This window comes from Scatophagus argus, chromosome 15 (genome assembly GCF_020382885.2).
Source record: "Scatophagus argus isolate fScaArg1 chromosome 15, fScaArg1.pri, whole genome shotgun sequence".
Classification (NCBI taxonomy): Eukaryota; Metazoa; Chordata; class Actinopteri; family Scatophagidae; genus Scatophagus; species Scatophagus argus.
The window spans coordinates 20,095,792-20,110,178 of record NC_058507.1 but is presented as its reverse complement, the minus strand read 5'-3'; the positions used below and the strand labels follow the sequence as shown (position 1 = coordinate 20,110,178).

Genomic DNA, 14,387 nt, shown 5'->3' with positions numbered 1-14,387 from the left:
CAAACCATCACTGTCTCGGGTTGATTGTCTAAATGTATCTCACCATGGCCTCCATTCGCGCCCTCCTCTCCTCCTCATCTTTACGCCTCTGCATGTTCTCCAGGTCTTGCCGCGCTTCGCTGAACGACTGCAGGAAGGTGTCAAAGATCCCGAAGAACTCATCAGGCTGCATCCTCCCCTCTTCCTCCCCAAAGTGCTTCAGAGATTTGGTAAACTGCACAGAGATAACCATATATACATATATAATTTTAAAATTTTGATAGGCAAGGAATAAAAAGGCTGTTTTTGATAGATAAACATGAATACAGAAGAAACATAACACCAAAACCAAATGCTTTGCCGCATATGCTGCATTCTCTGGCTATCACCCAGTTTGTTTGTGTAGTGAAAGACACGCGTGATCCTGCATATGCACGCCTTTGTTCAAAATCATTTGTTGCTATGCATGCTTGATGTTCCCAAAAACTGCAAAAGCACATGTACACACACACAAGGCGGGAGAATGACTGCATGATTTGACCACTGTATGTTCACCCTGTTCAGTCCAAGCTGTCCTGTAGTCTGTGCCAGGACGATGCCTGCAGCAAAACCTACTCTACATTCCCACATACACACACACACACAGCGTTGTACTGCATTATACAGAAAAAAACACAGCAACACTTCACGATCCGTGAAGTACAAAATTAGCACTACCCAGAGGTCAGACTCCATTAAGACATTGTCACAATTAATACACGTGTGCCTACACAAATGCTGTAAAACCAGCATGCAGATCATTTTTCCTTTTTAAGTGCATGATTATTAATCGTGATCATACTGGTTTCATGGGAAAAATATTTGATTCTCCTAATTAATGATCATAACATGTAATATGAATTCACGAGCACATAACTTAATGTATACATTTTTCATCCCGCAGCTCAAAATCACCTTCAACCTCGAAACAAAACAAACTGTCTGCCTCATCATCTGTTGGAGTCAAGTGACAGAAGACATCACAGCATTCAGCTGTACAGGATACTGTGTGGTGCTAGTGTGTGATATGAAGGAGGCGGTGCTTCCTCCTTTCTGGGGATATAAAATCATCCTGTCATTATGGGCTGGTCACCATAGCAACCCCCACCATCTTCTCTCTTTCCCTCCTGTAATTATGTGTCTGGTCAAATCTTTTCCCTCTCATCCCATTGGTTCTGTGTTAAATGAATAAACACACACACACACACATATACATACACAAATGGAGAATGTGAGGTCACACACATTTAGCTCACAGCACACAAACACTGCCGCACTCTGTGAGCAGCTAATTATGCTTGTATCTTTGCTATCGATCTATCATTGCTTCAGTCAAATATTTTATTTTATTTATTTATTTTTTTTTTTACGGGCTGTCTCATATTGGCTCTGTTTAACACATTGTAGATATGGTTTGGCACCTTCTCCGCCACCACTGCTTAAATCCTGCCAGCTATGCAGAGGTATTGTGACTACTCTGTATGTGAGAACTTGCTATCAAAATGCACTCAAGGAAAACCTAACCTAAACTACATCTTTTCACAAACAACGTGAAGTACACGGAACAACTTTTTTGTTGTTTTGTTTGTCATTTGATCCCTCAGGCTCCACGGACATGAAGACAGAATCTTTCAATAGTGGCAGCTTATTTAGCGCAGGCAAAAAAAAAAATAAAAAAAATAGAGAGATGGTGTAATAGTTAAAGTATTATGGATAACCTCCAATGAAAGTAGGAACAAAATATGCATAGACAGACAAACTGTAGCGTGGCCGCTTTCTGCAGATCTATGGTTCAATGCAACTGTATGGAAGGGTCAACATTTTCAGCTATTGCACAGCTTTAATCCATTAACTGCACATTACATCTAGCCACAAATCCCATTTGTTGGTGACATGGTTAAAAATCAAATGCCCCATTGGAGTCGAAAGACCAATATCAGACCAATATCAGGCATGTTTTTGCCCATTTACTACAACACACATAGAGTTCATCTTTCTTCAAACCAGTTTCAAAGCAAACATTTTCTTTTTTAACCACAGGGCTGTTGCAAATGCAATGCTGGGTGGTCAGCTGGTTGTCTAGTTGGTCCACCACTTTGGTCTAGACTGAAATGTACATTGGAATATGTTACTATGAAGTTTTACATTCATGGTTCCCAGGGGATACATCGTATTGACTTTGATGATCCTCCAATTAGCCCTTTAGTGCCACAGCAGGTTTATATTCTTGTTTCAGAGAGAAATATATCAACTTTTGGATAGACTACCACATAATCTGGTACTGATATCATGCGTCCACCCAAGTGATGCCTTATTTTTAGTACCATCACTGGGTCAAAATCTCAGGAAGTCTCAGTTTCAGTTCTCTTCAGGTTGACTCTCATGCTGTACTGAAAATTTAACGGCTACCTGTGGGGTGGGAAAACACACGAAATCACTAAAGACAAACAAAACCTCCGTCTTCAGCAGTGTGAACTACACATACTTACAAGCAAGTTGGCTAAAATGTTAAGCAGTACTTGTTTGGTTGCGTGAATGATCAAAGTGCGATTTGAAAAGCTCTCTGATGAGGACAGATTGATCGACAAATTCATCTTAGTGCCTGGGCCTGTTTGTTTTACCTGTTTTGCCTGTTGTAGATCTTGAAGCAATCCCTGATCAGTTTTTTTCTGTTTGAAACTGAGCTTGCTGGACAGACTGAATGTGTGGGTGTGTGGATGTGTTGTTAGGGATAAACTCAACCAATCTCTCCAGATAAGAGGAAAATCCCCTCTTTCCTCTGGAAACCTCTGTCCCAATAACCCACATGACCTTGGACAACTGTAATCCTTTGTAATGTATGTAGTACTGTCTGACCAGGGTGTGTGTTTCTCTCCCTCTCTACCTCACACACACACAAACACTCACACACGTTGCCATGGAGTTTTATGAGCCTCACTGGACTGCCTGGTCTCTTTGGTCATCCTCGTCTACCTTGTTAAGACACCAAGTGCACACCCACACTTCCATATTTGTATTCCACTGGAAACCCAGTGGAGTGTCAGAGAGCTTTGACAAGCACTGAGTTAAAACGTCAGACTTCCCATTTGCTAACTACACACACACACACGCACAGTTAAGAGAAACGTGTGTTTAAAGTCTGGGCCAGTGAACACAGGTTCTTTTGTTTTACAGCAGTAACTGGTGCCCCGCTCCTCCCATTTTTTTCCCATGACGTTCCTTCTGGCCAGTTTTTGCTCCAATGTCTTACCGACCTCCACCTTGAACAAATAATTAAGCAGAAGGGAGGCTCTAAATAAAACCCAAGAGTACTTCATTTATTCTTTCTCACAATCTGTTGATTCTTCAGACAATTTGGACATATAGCATCACCGTGTCAACTATTTTGGAAAAAGACAGGCCTCGTAATAAAGTTGAATGGAATATCTGTGCTAATGTAGCTTTGAAACGTGTCAGCACCAGGATGCTAAATGTGCAACTAAAACAAAGTAGGCCTAAAAAATTAAATAACATGTTCATGTAAATCTTTTCAACACTGTCTTGCATGCTTCCTACCGTACATCAACACATTCGCCTGCAGGGTTCAAAAGGCCATTTGTCCTAGCTGTGCAAAGAGGGAGAGTGTGGATTTAAACACAAAGGGAGGACGAGGGGGTAATCCACAGTAATCTTTCAATCCTGGGTTTTCCCGGTGCTGCTGAAGTCATCACACTGAACTAAGAGGGATGCACAGTGGTTTCAATGGTTTCTCCCTTCAGTATTTTGTCTCTCTCCTCTTCCCTCATCCCTAGCCTGACATGAGGGTTTGGCGGTGAAGACTGCTAGCAAAGGATGCATTAAAGCCACCCACATGGACATATGAACTTATGGTATGATTGGCTCTCAGATTCACATTCACCGTACAACTTTCTTACCTTATCCTTGGCTTCACTCAGCTGGTCCTCCAGTTCAGAGAAGCTGAAGCCAGCCACGGTGATGAAGTCACCAATCACAGCCACAAACTTATCCCCACGTTCCCTCGTCCTGCTTTGCTGGTAGTGCAGCTCCTGTGATTTTCATAAATAAGTGTGTTTTTGTGTAAGTAAGTTTTTGTGTGTTTCATATACTATAAGAGGAAGAAAGACAGAAGGGAGACACACACACACACGCACGTATATACACACTACACACAGAAAGATCTCCGAGGAGCATGTTGTGTATGTGCCTCCATGTGTTTATGCACATAAGTCCTTGTTTCTGTTCGTGGCTGCAAATGTGACATTTGCCGTTCCATGTCAGCATTACCAGCATTTAAACACGTCACCCTGCTGCCCATTTCTGCCCCGCCAGAAAACATAATTACAGACAGGAGAAGAACCAATGGGAGGGAACGTGACACATAACAACTCACCGCCTCTAGAGCCTTCAGTCCACTTTTGATATTGTGCACCTCTTTTTCCAACTCCGCCAAACTGGTGAAAGAAAGAAAAAAAAAACGTTATGGAGAGAATCTTTGTTTGTTTCCATGTAGTACTCTTCTTTTAACATTTTGAAGTAAAATTTGTATCTAATTTGCATTTGCAATGATCTTTTCTAGTAAAAAGCTCCAAATCTATGCTAGAAAAAGACTTGATCACAGCCTAAATCACTTACTAACCATACATCTTGGCGAGTATTTTTACTCAATATTTTAGACCACATGAAGTTAGGACTCAGAGCGTGCTCCTTTCTGCTGTAATAATGTAGGTATAATGTATAATATATGTATGGTGAACAGTGAAATCTTGTGCACTCACTTGACTTTGGCAGCCTCTGGTACACAGCTGAGGTCCTGCTGGATGAGGAGTATGTCAGGATAGTTCTTCTCGAAGATCATGATTAGGTAGTGCAACATGGTGATGTTCCTGTTGAATCACAAGTGAAGACAAGAAAGTTTGTGAACAAAAGTGATCTAGGAAACATTCCTTCTTGTATAGTTTCTTGAGTAAGTATCAATATGGACATGTTTCTTCAACCCTTTGAATCTTAAACTGTTATGTTCAGGTTTAATTCTTTATTAGTATTTTATTTGCAGGCTTGTGGTAGAGTCACCATGTCTTCTCTGGGAATGTCACACGTCATACATATTTTCTGGATTAGTTGCTTAGAAATACCACCATTTGGCAGGTCCTGACGTTTTTGATACTGATAGAAAACAGGAACTGGAACTGATTAAACAGAATTATGTGATACAAGGATCTTATTGTTGGGACATTTTAGTGCTGCCAAAAATCTACTGTTATTTCAATGGACTTTGTCACCCACTTGTTTTATTTCCTTGTTGGGATTTTTGTTTCGGCACTACTGTTCCCATCATCCTTTGCTGATATAAAACAGATTGTTAAAAAAGAGTCTGATTAGCCCAGGCCCACTTAGTTTGCATTTTGACAATTTAAGAAGCCATGGACAGTCAATTGTCAACGGTCTTTGTTACATCATAAGCATATATATATATATATATATGCATGTGTGTGTGTGTATACATATACATATATATATATGTACACTGTTCCACACCCCCCACGGCCCACCTGTCTATGCTGGACTTGGTGTCAGCAATCTTGTTGAGACTGGAGACCTTGAAGCCATAGGCATTGCCTCTCTGGCCCTTGTTCATGAAGTTGCCAAAGGCCAGCACCACTTCCAGGATCTGAATCATCCTCTTGCTCCGGACCACCTCCTTGGACGCATTCAGGATTGCTGGATGAAAAGAGAGAGAGAGTGAGGGACAGCTGGAGAAATCATACAGTTGGTGATTAATATTGTGTGCGCTTTGCTTGGTGCATCACATTTTATATTACATAATGAACTGTCCGTTTCCCATTTCCCTCCAAACTCTCAGTCCATAGCCCTAAGGTTCTCATTCTTTCCTTCATTTGATCATCATTCATGATGATTGATCAATATTCCCCACAACAACTGGGCAGCTCAGTGGGGAAACCCATGAAGTCCTTCCATCCATCCATGAGACAGCAGGGGAAAGGGAATATTCCAAACACAACCCCAAGTTGCCCCCCCAAAGAACAGACTTCTTTGGCAGAGTGCAGGTGCTTCCCCCTCTCTTAATGTGAATGTGAAAATCATTAGCAAAATCCATATTGTTATTGTTACAGCTCGTTCTGCTGTGATACAGCATGGGAACTATTCTTCTGGCTCTGCTGACAGTGTTCTGCTGGATGAAGAAATGCCTGGCTTCCCACTGTACTGTTTTCTGAAATGTTTCTATTGAACATGCTGGGTGGTCCTGGGAAATACAGTTTCATCTCGAGTATATGACCAAGCAACATGAATAATAAAAAGGGGATAAGAAACCTTATTATGGGCATCAATGAACAGTACAATCTGGGAACCGTTGGCTCCAACAACAAAGATTGTGTGAGCTTAAATCAGTATACATCTGCCTTTTTTCCCCCTGCAGGCAATGATGTATCTCAGAAGATGCATTTTATTTGATGTCAGACTAGCACAGAAAAACTGTCAAAAAAGCTACAGCACACACAGGGCTAAACTGTCAGTCAGCACTCACTACAAATAAAACACTGCTGGCAAAAATAACGTAATGTGCTCATCAAAGCCGAGAAAGCCATTGAGGCTGGTGGAAAAGTGTCTTTCAAGTAGCACTGGCTCGAACAGACAATATGACAGCTCCGTCATGACACGCCCATGTGCACACATACATCTATGGGCTTTATTCGAAGTGTTTGAAGTGAGCTGCGGTGTTTACGAGAGAGGCTCTCCCCTCTCAACATGGGCCAGCTTTCCAAAACAGCTGCCTGGGTAACCTGGAAACCGGCGTGAAGGGGAAAAAATACACGTGTGCACACTCAACACGGAGAAGGACTTTCACAAGTCATTGTGAAAAGCATTGGTTAAAGTGTTCAAATCCAGTGACATTTTTAGTGCCTGAAATAATTTACATGTAAATGTTATAATGCTCAACAAAATTTCTTTAACTTTTAACTTTTTAAAATGTTTTGGTCGAGTGTTGGTAGAATAAATTTGTGTCAAAAGTGCACTGTTACAATACAGTTTTAAACAGAGAAGGAGGCTACTTATATTCCTGCCTTTTAGGAGGTCTAGTGAGTCGGAACTGAAACTATAAAATGTTTTGTTTTTGTTGCCCAAGACTGAGCCATTTAGGTCTATAGAGAGAACAGGCTTCTTCTGTGGAGTTCGCCCTGGAGTATCACCATGTTCCTACAGTAACGGACAAACACTGCCTCTAGAGACGGTTTCACCATAGGGAAGGGTGAGATGAGGGATGTTCACTTTCACAATTGTTGTTGTTGTAATCTGCAACCACACTGCTAGAAGCCACTAAATGAAGTTGCTGTTACTCTGCAATTCTTTAATTGTCAACAAATCCTATGAGGAGAACGAACAAAACGTTCCCGCACGAGAAGAAGAACAGTCAGGTTTCTATGAGTAAGTCAAGTAAGCTGATGATCAAACGATGATCCCAAACGAACACTAATGAACAGGTGGCATTCAAAAAAGAAACAGCTTACAACAAGTTTGTGGTAGTTAAGAGAGTTCGCTGTATTTGGGATCCTCGTACAAGTGAACCTCACAGAGAAAAGTAAAAGGTTTAAGTTTTCTGCCTTTCAGTGGCTTCCAAAGTCTTTGCCCTTACCTTCAACCTTGGGCTTTATTTCAGCTAGACGCTCTGCAAACTTCTTCTTAAAGAACAGAGCCTGCAGTCTCTGCTGGTAGTGGTCAATTCTGATGGAGGGAAGAAAAGGGTCAAAGGAGGAGGAATGGGAAAACAAACAGAAAGGGAGGTGAGTTATGTTTGTCTCCAGAGGACAAATTCAAAGCTAGAAGTGACTCTTTCGTACAAAACTCCCTCTCTTAGTTTTCACAGCCCTTTTATCATCTGTTGGAATCTCAAAGTGGGACCAGGGATGAATCGCCCAGAAGTTTGAGGCTTGTTCTCGATTCCTTCCTTCCTCATGCTACTTTAAAAGCTCTTTACTTAGAAAAGACATTGTACTTTTCAGTATTTTGTGATCTACTCGTAGGCGACTGGCTGACGTCTCAAGGCTACGCAAACTCCACAATGTTGGAAATTATTCATTTCAACTGAATGTCATAGACATTCATTCATTTCACAATGAAAATATCACATCTGTTTTATCACACACACTGACTTTGTGTAACTGATATATTCAGTGTATTGTATCTCACTTTCCTGCAAATGACCTAATACAGAAACTGCAGACTTGCAGATTTGCAATTCCACGCACAACAGAAACCAGGTAACTATGTAAAGCTTGTGTACCTGCTCATTTCAAAGAGGAAGCGATCAGCCCGGGCCATGCGCTCCAGCTCATGCTTGTGCTCCTCCAAGAGATCAATGTCACTTTTCTCTGGGACAAACTTCAGCAGCTACAGAGACGAAAGGACAGTGCTCACGGTATGGTACTGGACTTTATCCAGCAAATTTCTTTTGATGCGTTTCATTACTTTAGCTTTACCAATGCAAAATTAAGATAAAAAAAAATCAGACAAAACTAAATTGAAACTATCCAGCCACCTTAAACATTTCAGGATGTTTACTCTCTGCTTTCTTTCTACAGTAGGAAGCATGCAAGGATGTTTACTCTTTGTCAGAAATATCCCAAATATCACTCTGTCTGGGCCAAGTGCTTATTAGGTAAAGTACATCAACAATCTCTGAAGCATCTCTTGAACGACAGAATGTCAGTTCTCTTTTCCCAGTCAATGAAATCCATATCTACCCACCAGTAAAGTCACAATGCATAATGCTTCTACAATGCTACATACTGCATATGCATGATCATTTATTAATCAACCTTACCTGCTCCAGCATATCTTTGGCTAACTCTTCTCTCTCGTCCATTTCCAGGATCGCCCTCTTGATCTCTTCATTGCTCATTTTTAACCTGCAGAGAAAGAAAATAGTTCATTCAAAGTTGCAATTACATTCATACATTATTTGTAATTAATTCTCATACTATAAAACCACAAACTGTTGGTGGGCTGATACTAATGGACCAGGATCAACCCCATGGGCACTGCCAGCTGTTTTCAGTGCATCCGATCAGTGTTAAGTGTGCTGGGTTATGATCAATAACAGCATTGTTAGTCTGTGCATCAAAGCCTTATTGACCAACTGCTGACCCCATTTGGGTTTAGCTTGTACCCTCAGGTCCTTTACTATTGACATGAAAGTATGCTCAGGGACCACGCTGCTGTTTTGTCAGAGACAGAGAAAGGTCTCAGGAAGTCTGTTTATTGATCTGTAAGGGGGGGTAGGATTCAAATTCTCCAAAGGGCTTTGGATCATTGCTGTTCGGAGACACACAAATGGTAACCGCATTGTTGGGTGGATCTTAAATGATGACAACTGACTCCTGTTCAGACAGAGCGGGACTTAATAGTCCATGCAGTGACATAAGTTATCACTGTATGTGTTAAGCAAAAGGTGGTTGTCTATTGCTAGCCAAGATCAGCTTTGAACTTTGAAATTCATTATAAGTCACATCTATAATGTTTTATGACTGTTGATACAGTGCATCAGAAAGCAGTATGTGTTCATGAATGCAGTCACGAATCATTATGAATGCATTATAATTTACCATGAATACCGCCATAACACATTATACATGTGAAAGTGTTAACATTTAGCCCGTCAAAAAAAGTGTATAGATGGTAATTCAATTATGCTGACGGATGTCCTCGTGCATGCGTTAAAAACACATTTCCTGTACCAGACATGAGAAGAAGCTGCCTAAAGCAGCTCTAACCCCCGAGACAAGGGCTACAAGGTCACTGATTTTGCAATAGCATGTACTCAGGGCATCTCTACAGAATCATGTTCTTATACACAGATAAAGATAGCCGATACTGATGATACAATGTAGTAAACTTAATGCCTACTTGGAAAGCAGGATGATACAATTCTGTGCACGTCTACCATCGATGACTGACAGCTCTTTGACCTTCCGTGTGCTGACGTATATGTCATCCATAGAGCCTGTCTCTTTCTGCAGGAATAGAAAGACAGAAAAACAGATTAACTTTGCATCATATTTTCACTTATAAGAGTTCCCATAAAATGTAAAGCCTTTGAAATAAAATGTCTCTTCCTCACATCTGTTTGCCATTTTTATCTTGTTGAGATAACATGGCCCCTTCTAAGCATTTAAGAATGTGTTAATAAATAACTGACATATAAAAAAAAAAAGACTTAAAAAACTCAAAGCCAGTTGTTGCAGTTTGATCACTGCCACTATCAAGGCCAGACTAAAAAGGATGCACTCGAGGCAAATACTTTAGTTGGCCTTGGGTCAAGTCGCGTGTCATACAACAGCTCTCAGATGCCATAATGGACGACTGATTCAAACATTTAAAACTCTTGTCAGAATTATGGAAGATGTAAGAAAACATCAAAAACGCGGGGGAAATACTTTTTAAAAAGTCACAAATTCATTCTGGAAAATTCAGAAGGAGGAACGGAGGTCTTGCGAGACGAGATTTTATTTAGTGAGTCACCACTACAAACACAATGCTGCCAGGCCTACAAATGTCTGAGGAAATACTGTTCAAAACTTGGTTCAGACCAATCAGATATTTTTTGTAAACTTCACACAAACGTAGTATTAAAAAGCCAAAATGGCAAAGACTGTGTCTGAAAAAAAACATGGGGGCCGCATGTTAAACACATTCTATTTATGGTCTGAGCTTGTTTCCTGCTTTGCCAGAAAATATCTTTTTTGAGGTTGCTGGCTATGACGTATATAAAAACAGATGCGAATTGTAAAAAAAAAAAAAAAAAAGGGTCGTTTTTCCATGTGTTGACCCACGGTGTCTGGCAGCAGAATGAGGTTGGCACAGGGTTAGGTGGACAACTCCCATTCACTGGGCCTGCCAAAGCCCCCTCTGCCCACACGTTAAAGGCAATTTTGCCAATTTGTGTACAGCCTGTGCGCTCAAGCCAGCGTAACTGGAGACCGGTGGCTCCATCAAAATGTGGTCAGGCTTTTTTCCTCTTGTGTAAGGCAGACATAGGCAGTCTATAAAAGACTTTATAAAAGACTAATAAAGACCTATCTTATCTTATCTTATATAAGTGGCTGCATTTAAATTTACACTTTTCCTACAGAGCTGATGATGATGATGATAGCAACAATAGTATGTACAACACACCCCATTCTCTGAAAACAAACAAACAAAAAACAACAACAAAAAAATCGCAACATACATGTAGTCACCTGACCTATTGTTAATATTAAAATATTGATTAGAGCATCTTTAACAGTAAGGCTTATAGGATGAAGTGTCACACATCCCAAGAAAAGCAACACTGTACACACCCTACAACCAATCATATAATAACACATATATTATTCAAGTAAGTGTCCTTTCTGGAAGGCTGCTGCATAGCTGAAGAGAAGGTGATAGAGCAGTGAAGGTGGATAACAATGAGATAAAGATGCTGGAAGACCTTTAACTCACCTGCTTGAAGGATTGGTTAGTGAGCAGGTCCTGCCCAGGCAGTCGAAGAGTGCAGAGGGACACAAACAAATTGAAAACACATGCAAAGATTAGCACTTCAAGCAGAAAAAAGTGGTGGCTAGAGCAAAGAACTACAACTAAGCACATTACAAGCTGAAGCTGGGAAGCCCTGTGTGGGAGACAAAGACAATAATAATCTAGTGTTCAAGTCATCAGGGGCTCATGAATTCTGCATACTGAACAAACAAAAAACTACATTCTCATCTATTTTGGTTCCTGTATTCTTAACGAGGCCACGATTGTTGTAATGTATTCTTTTGATTGCATCTACATCTGTCTTGACATGGAAAATAAGAACATGAAAAATGAGCATGGTAACTGATCCTACGGTGCAAATTTAAACAAAAGTCAATTCTGAGAGGAAGACCAATGACAAGCTGAAAAAAAGCAGTTATGCCATGTATAAACACTGCAATATTGTCAATCTTGCCAAATGGAATTGAGCTGTCAAAACCAGAAAGATCTTGGGCTTTTATGTGGCTATATCCATAGAGGTCTGCATTTAACCACTGGCCTGTGCCAACAAAAACCTGCTCTGTGTAAAAATATACCCACAGTAAATCACAGTCAGCAACAACCTGAAATGACCCATTACTCTTTAATAAAAGCCTGAAAAGAAAAGTTGTGCTTTTAGCTGTAAGAAGGCTTTTAAGTATGGCAGTAAAATGCATTATAAAGTACTTAAACAATGGTAATGTCCCTGTAGACGTTAAGTGTTGCCCTTCCATTGAGCCTTAATGACTTCGCTTTAAACAGTGATTACTACAGACTTATTAGAGCGTATTAACATTCCACTTAAACCCATCTCAGTCAGTAAATCAATTTATGAAATTACACACAATATTATCACATTAAAAGTGGTGTGTAATTAGTTTGGAGCACAGAGGGAAGTAATTGCTATGTACTGTATGGTATTGCCCCAAATGCATTCATACTGCAATTATCCCATTAGTTAGTCCATAGTTCACCATGGTTTAGTCAATTACCTCTTTATTTTCGTGTTTTTGCTTTTTAGGAGCAAGTTTCTTGTAACGTGACACCTCGTGACTTAAGTGGCCTAGTCTGTTTCCTCTGTGTTGCTTATGCATGAGCCCATGAAGACCCAGTCAGCACCAGAATTCTCACACATAAGCTTGAGCTCTGTAGCATCTCTACAATAAGCCATTCAGCAGTAAACAGCTGCTCATGTTAGCCTGGAGCTGGATCCTTGGCACTCTTAAGGGTCCTCTTACAACATTCCTCCCCTCAGCCCATAAAACACACTCACACTCTCACCTATACATACAAGAATCAAAGCAAATAAAAATTCAAATGCAATTCACTAGCAGTGGTTAAAACAACAGGCATATCATGGATTTCTGTGTCTATATGTTGATGCTGCAACTCATAACCCTGCATTCCATAATAGCGTATCCCACTTGCTGACAGATCCAAACCTGTTGTCTCTGATAGGCTGAAAACATCTTCTCTATGTCCTTGAGGTCAAGTATCTTGAAAGCTCTCTGGTCATCGATGTCACTCCAGATGGTGCCATTGATCACATTCTGAAAATGTTTAAAGGGACATAAGTGATTAAAATTTCAATACTGACTAATACTGAAGGGACTATCTCTAAATGTTGTTCTGGGTTACTTACTCAATACTTCATAATTCAAATTTAGGATGTACTGATGCTTTGAATCTATTGTTTGATTTTATCAGCTAAAAGTAGAAACTGATTAATACTGGATTGCCCATACCAGCTGACCATCATATCACTCAGGCTCTGCACACCAATCATTCTCACTCTATCATAACCGAGATCTGTGCGGCCATGGCGCACTGATGCAAAACTTACAATCGTGGGTTTTATAAAAATAGTGATAAAGTTACATGTTTTTCTTCCAAATGAATTAAAGTTTTAATATTTTCACACAACAGCAGAACAGTATGGCAAAACACATATTCTCATTATTATCTCACCTCTCCTAATTTAGCCCAGTTGAAGGACTTCAGGGGATGAGAAGGCTGAGGGATGGACTTGGAGCGCATGGTGGCCACTGAGCTGAATGAAGAGGGAATGGGAGGAGGCGGGGCTCCAAAAATGGGAGGGGCCCCCGGTGGAGGAGGCGGTGCTCCAGGTGGAGGAGGGGGTGGTGGAGGGGGCGGGCAGCTGAATGGTAGTGGAGGAGGAGGTGGAGGAAAGCCGCCCATCATAGGTGGCGGAGGTGGAGCCACAGGGCCTCCAGGAGGTGGAGGAGGAGGTGGGAAAGATACATTTCCACCCTGAATGGGAGACAGAGGAAATTAAAGGATAAAGTTATTACATTTTGTATAACATTACATTTCATTTATTTCGCAGACACCTGACATATACTATACAGATGAAAGTATTGGGACACCTGACCATTACACTTTAGTGACAATGCATTCGAAGTGCATGGACATTGTTGTGAAGTTGGTCCCCCCGTGTGGTTTAAGTAATATCTGCTCTTCTCGGAAGGCTTTCCGCAAAATTTTTGTGTTTTAGTGCTTCTGTGGCGGGTTTCGACTCGGCTCGGCTCATTCAGTGCAGTATTTGTAGGATTGGGCACTGGTGTTGGACGGGGGGCCTGGCTCGCGGTCTCCGTTCTGGTTTGCAGTCTCCTTTCCGGTTCATCTCCCAAGGGTTAAGCTTGAGGCTCTGTGCAGACCAGCTGGGTTCTTCGACACCAGACTCATCCGGCCATTTCTTTATGGACCTTGATTTGTGCGCTGGGGCGCAGTTGTGCTATGGTGGAGGGTCCCTTCCCCAGGCTGTTCAATGCTATGTCATGGGGATGGAGACATAG

The 14,387-nt window shown here is 41.1% G+C and overlaps 1 protein-coding gene across 3 annotated transcripts in view; it reads right to left on the bottom strand.

The window, feature by feature from the left end:
- Window positions 1-14,387, bottom strand: part of daam2 (dishevelled associated activator of morphogenesis 2) — an 89,428-nt gene that overhangs the window by 4,615 nt on the left and 70,426 nt on the right. For 2 of the 3 annotated variants that reach the window (XM_046412596.1, XM_046412597.1), the window contains exons 14-25: window positions 13,540-13,842; window positions 13,014-13,121; window positions 11,518-11,547; window positions 9,940-10,046; window positions 8,858-8,942; window positions 8,318-8,424; window positions 7,670-7,758; window positions 5,568-5,736; window positions 4,794-4,901; window positions 4,409-4,469; window positions 3,933-4,064; window positions 44-214 (exon numbers count right to left, since the gene is read on the bottom strand). In XM_046412596.1, the coding sequence (XP_046268552.1) occupies window positions 44-214; window positions 3,933-4,064; window positions 4,409-4,469; window positions 4,794-4,901; window positions 5,568-5,736; window positions 7,670-7,758; window positions 8,318-8,424; window positions 8,858-8,942; window positions 9,940-10,046; window positions 11,518-11,547; window positions 13,014-13,121; window positions 13,540-13,842 (1,470 nt within the window). The remainder of the gene's footprint in view (window positions 1-43; window positions 215-3,932; window positions 4,065-4,408; window positions 4,470-4,793; window positions 4,902-5,567; window positions 5,737-7,669; window positions 7,759-8,317; window positions 8,425-8,857; window positions 8,943-9,939; window positions 10,047-11,517; window positions 11,548-13,013; window positions 13,122-13,539; window positions 13,843-14,387) is intronic. The other variant, XM_046412598.1, reaches the window with a different exon arrangement.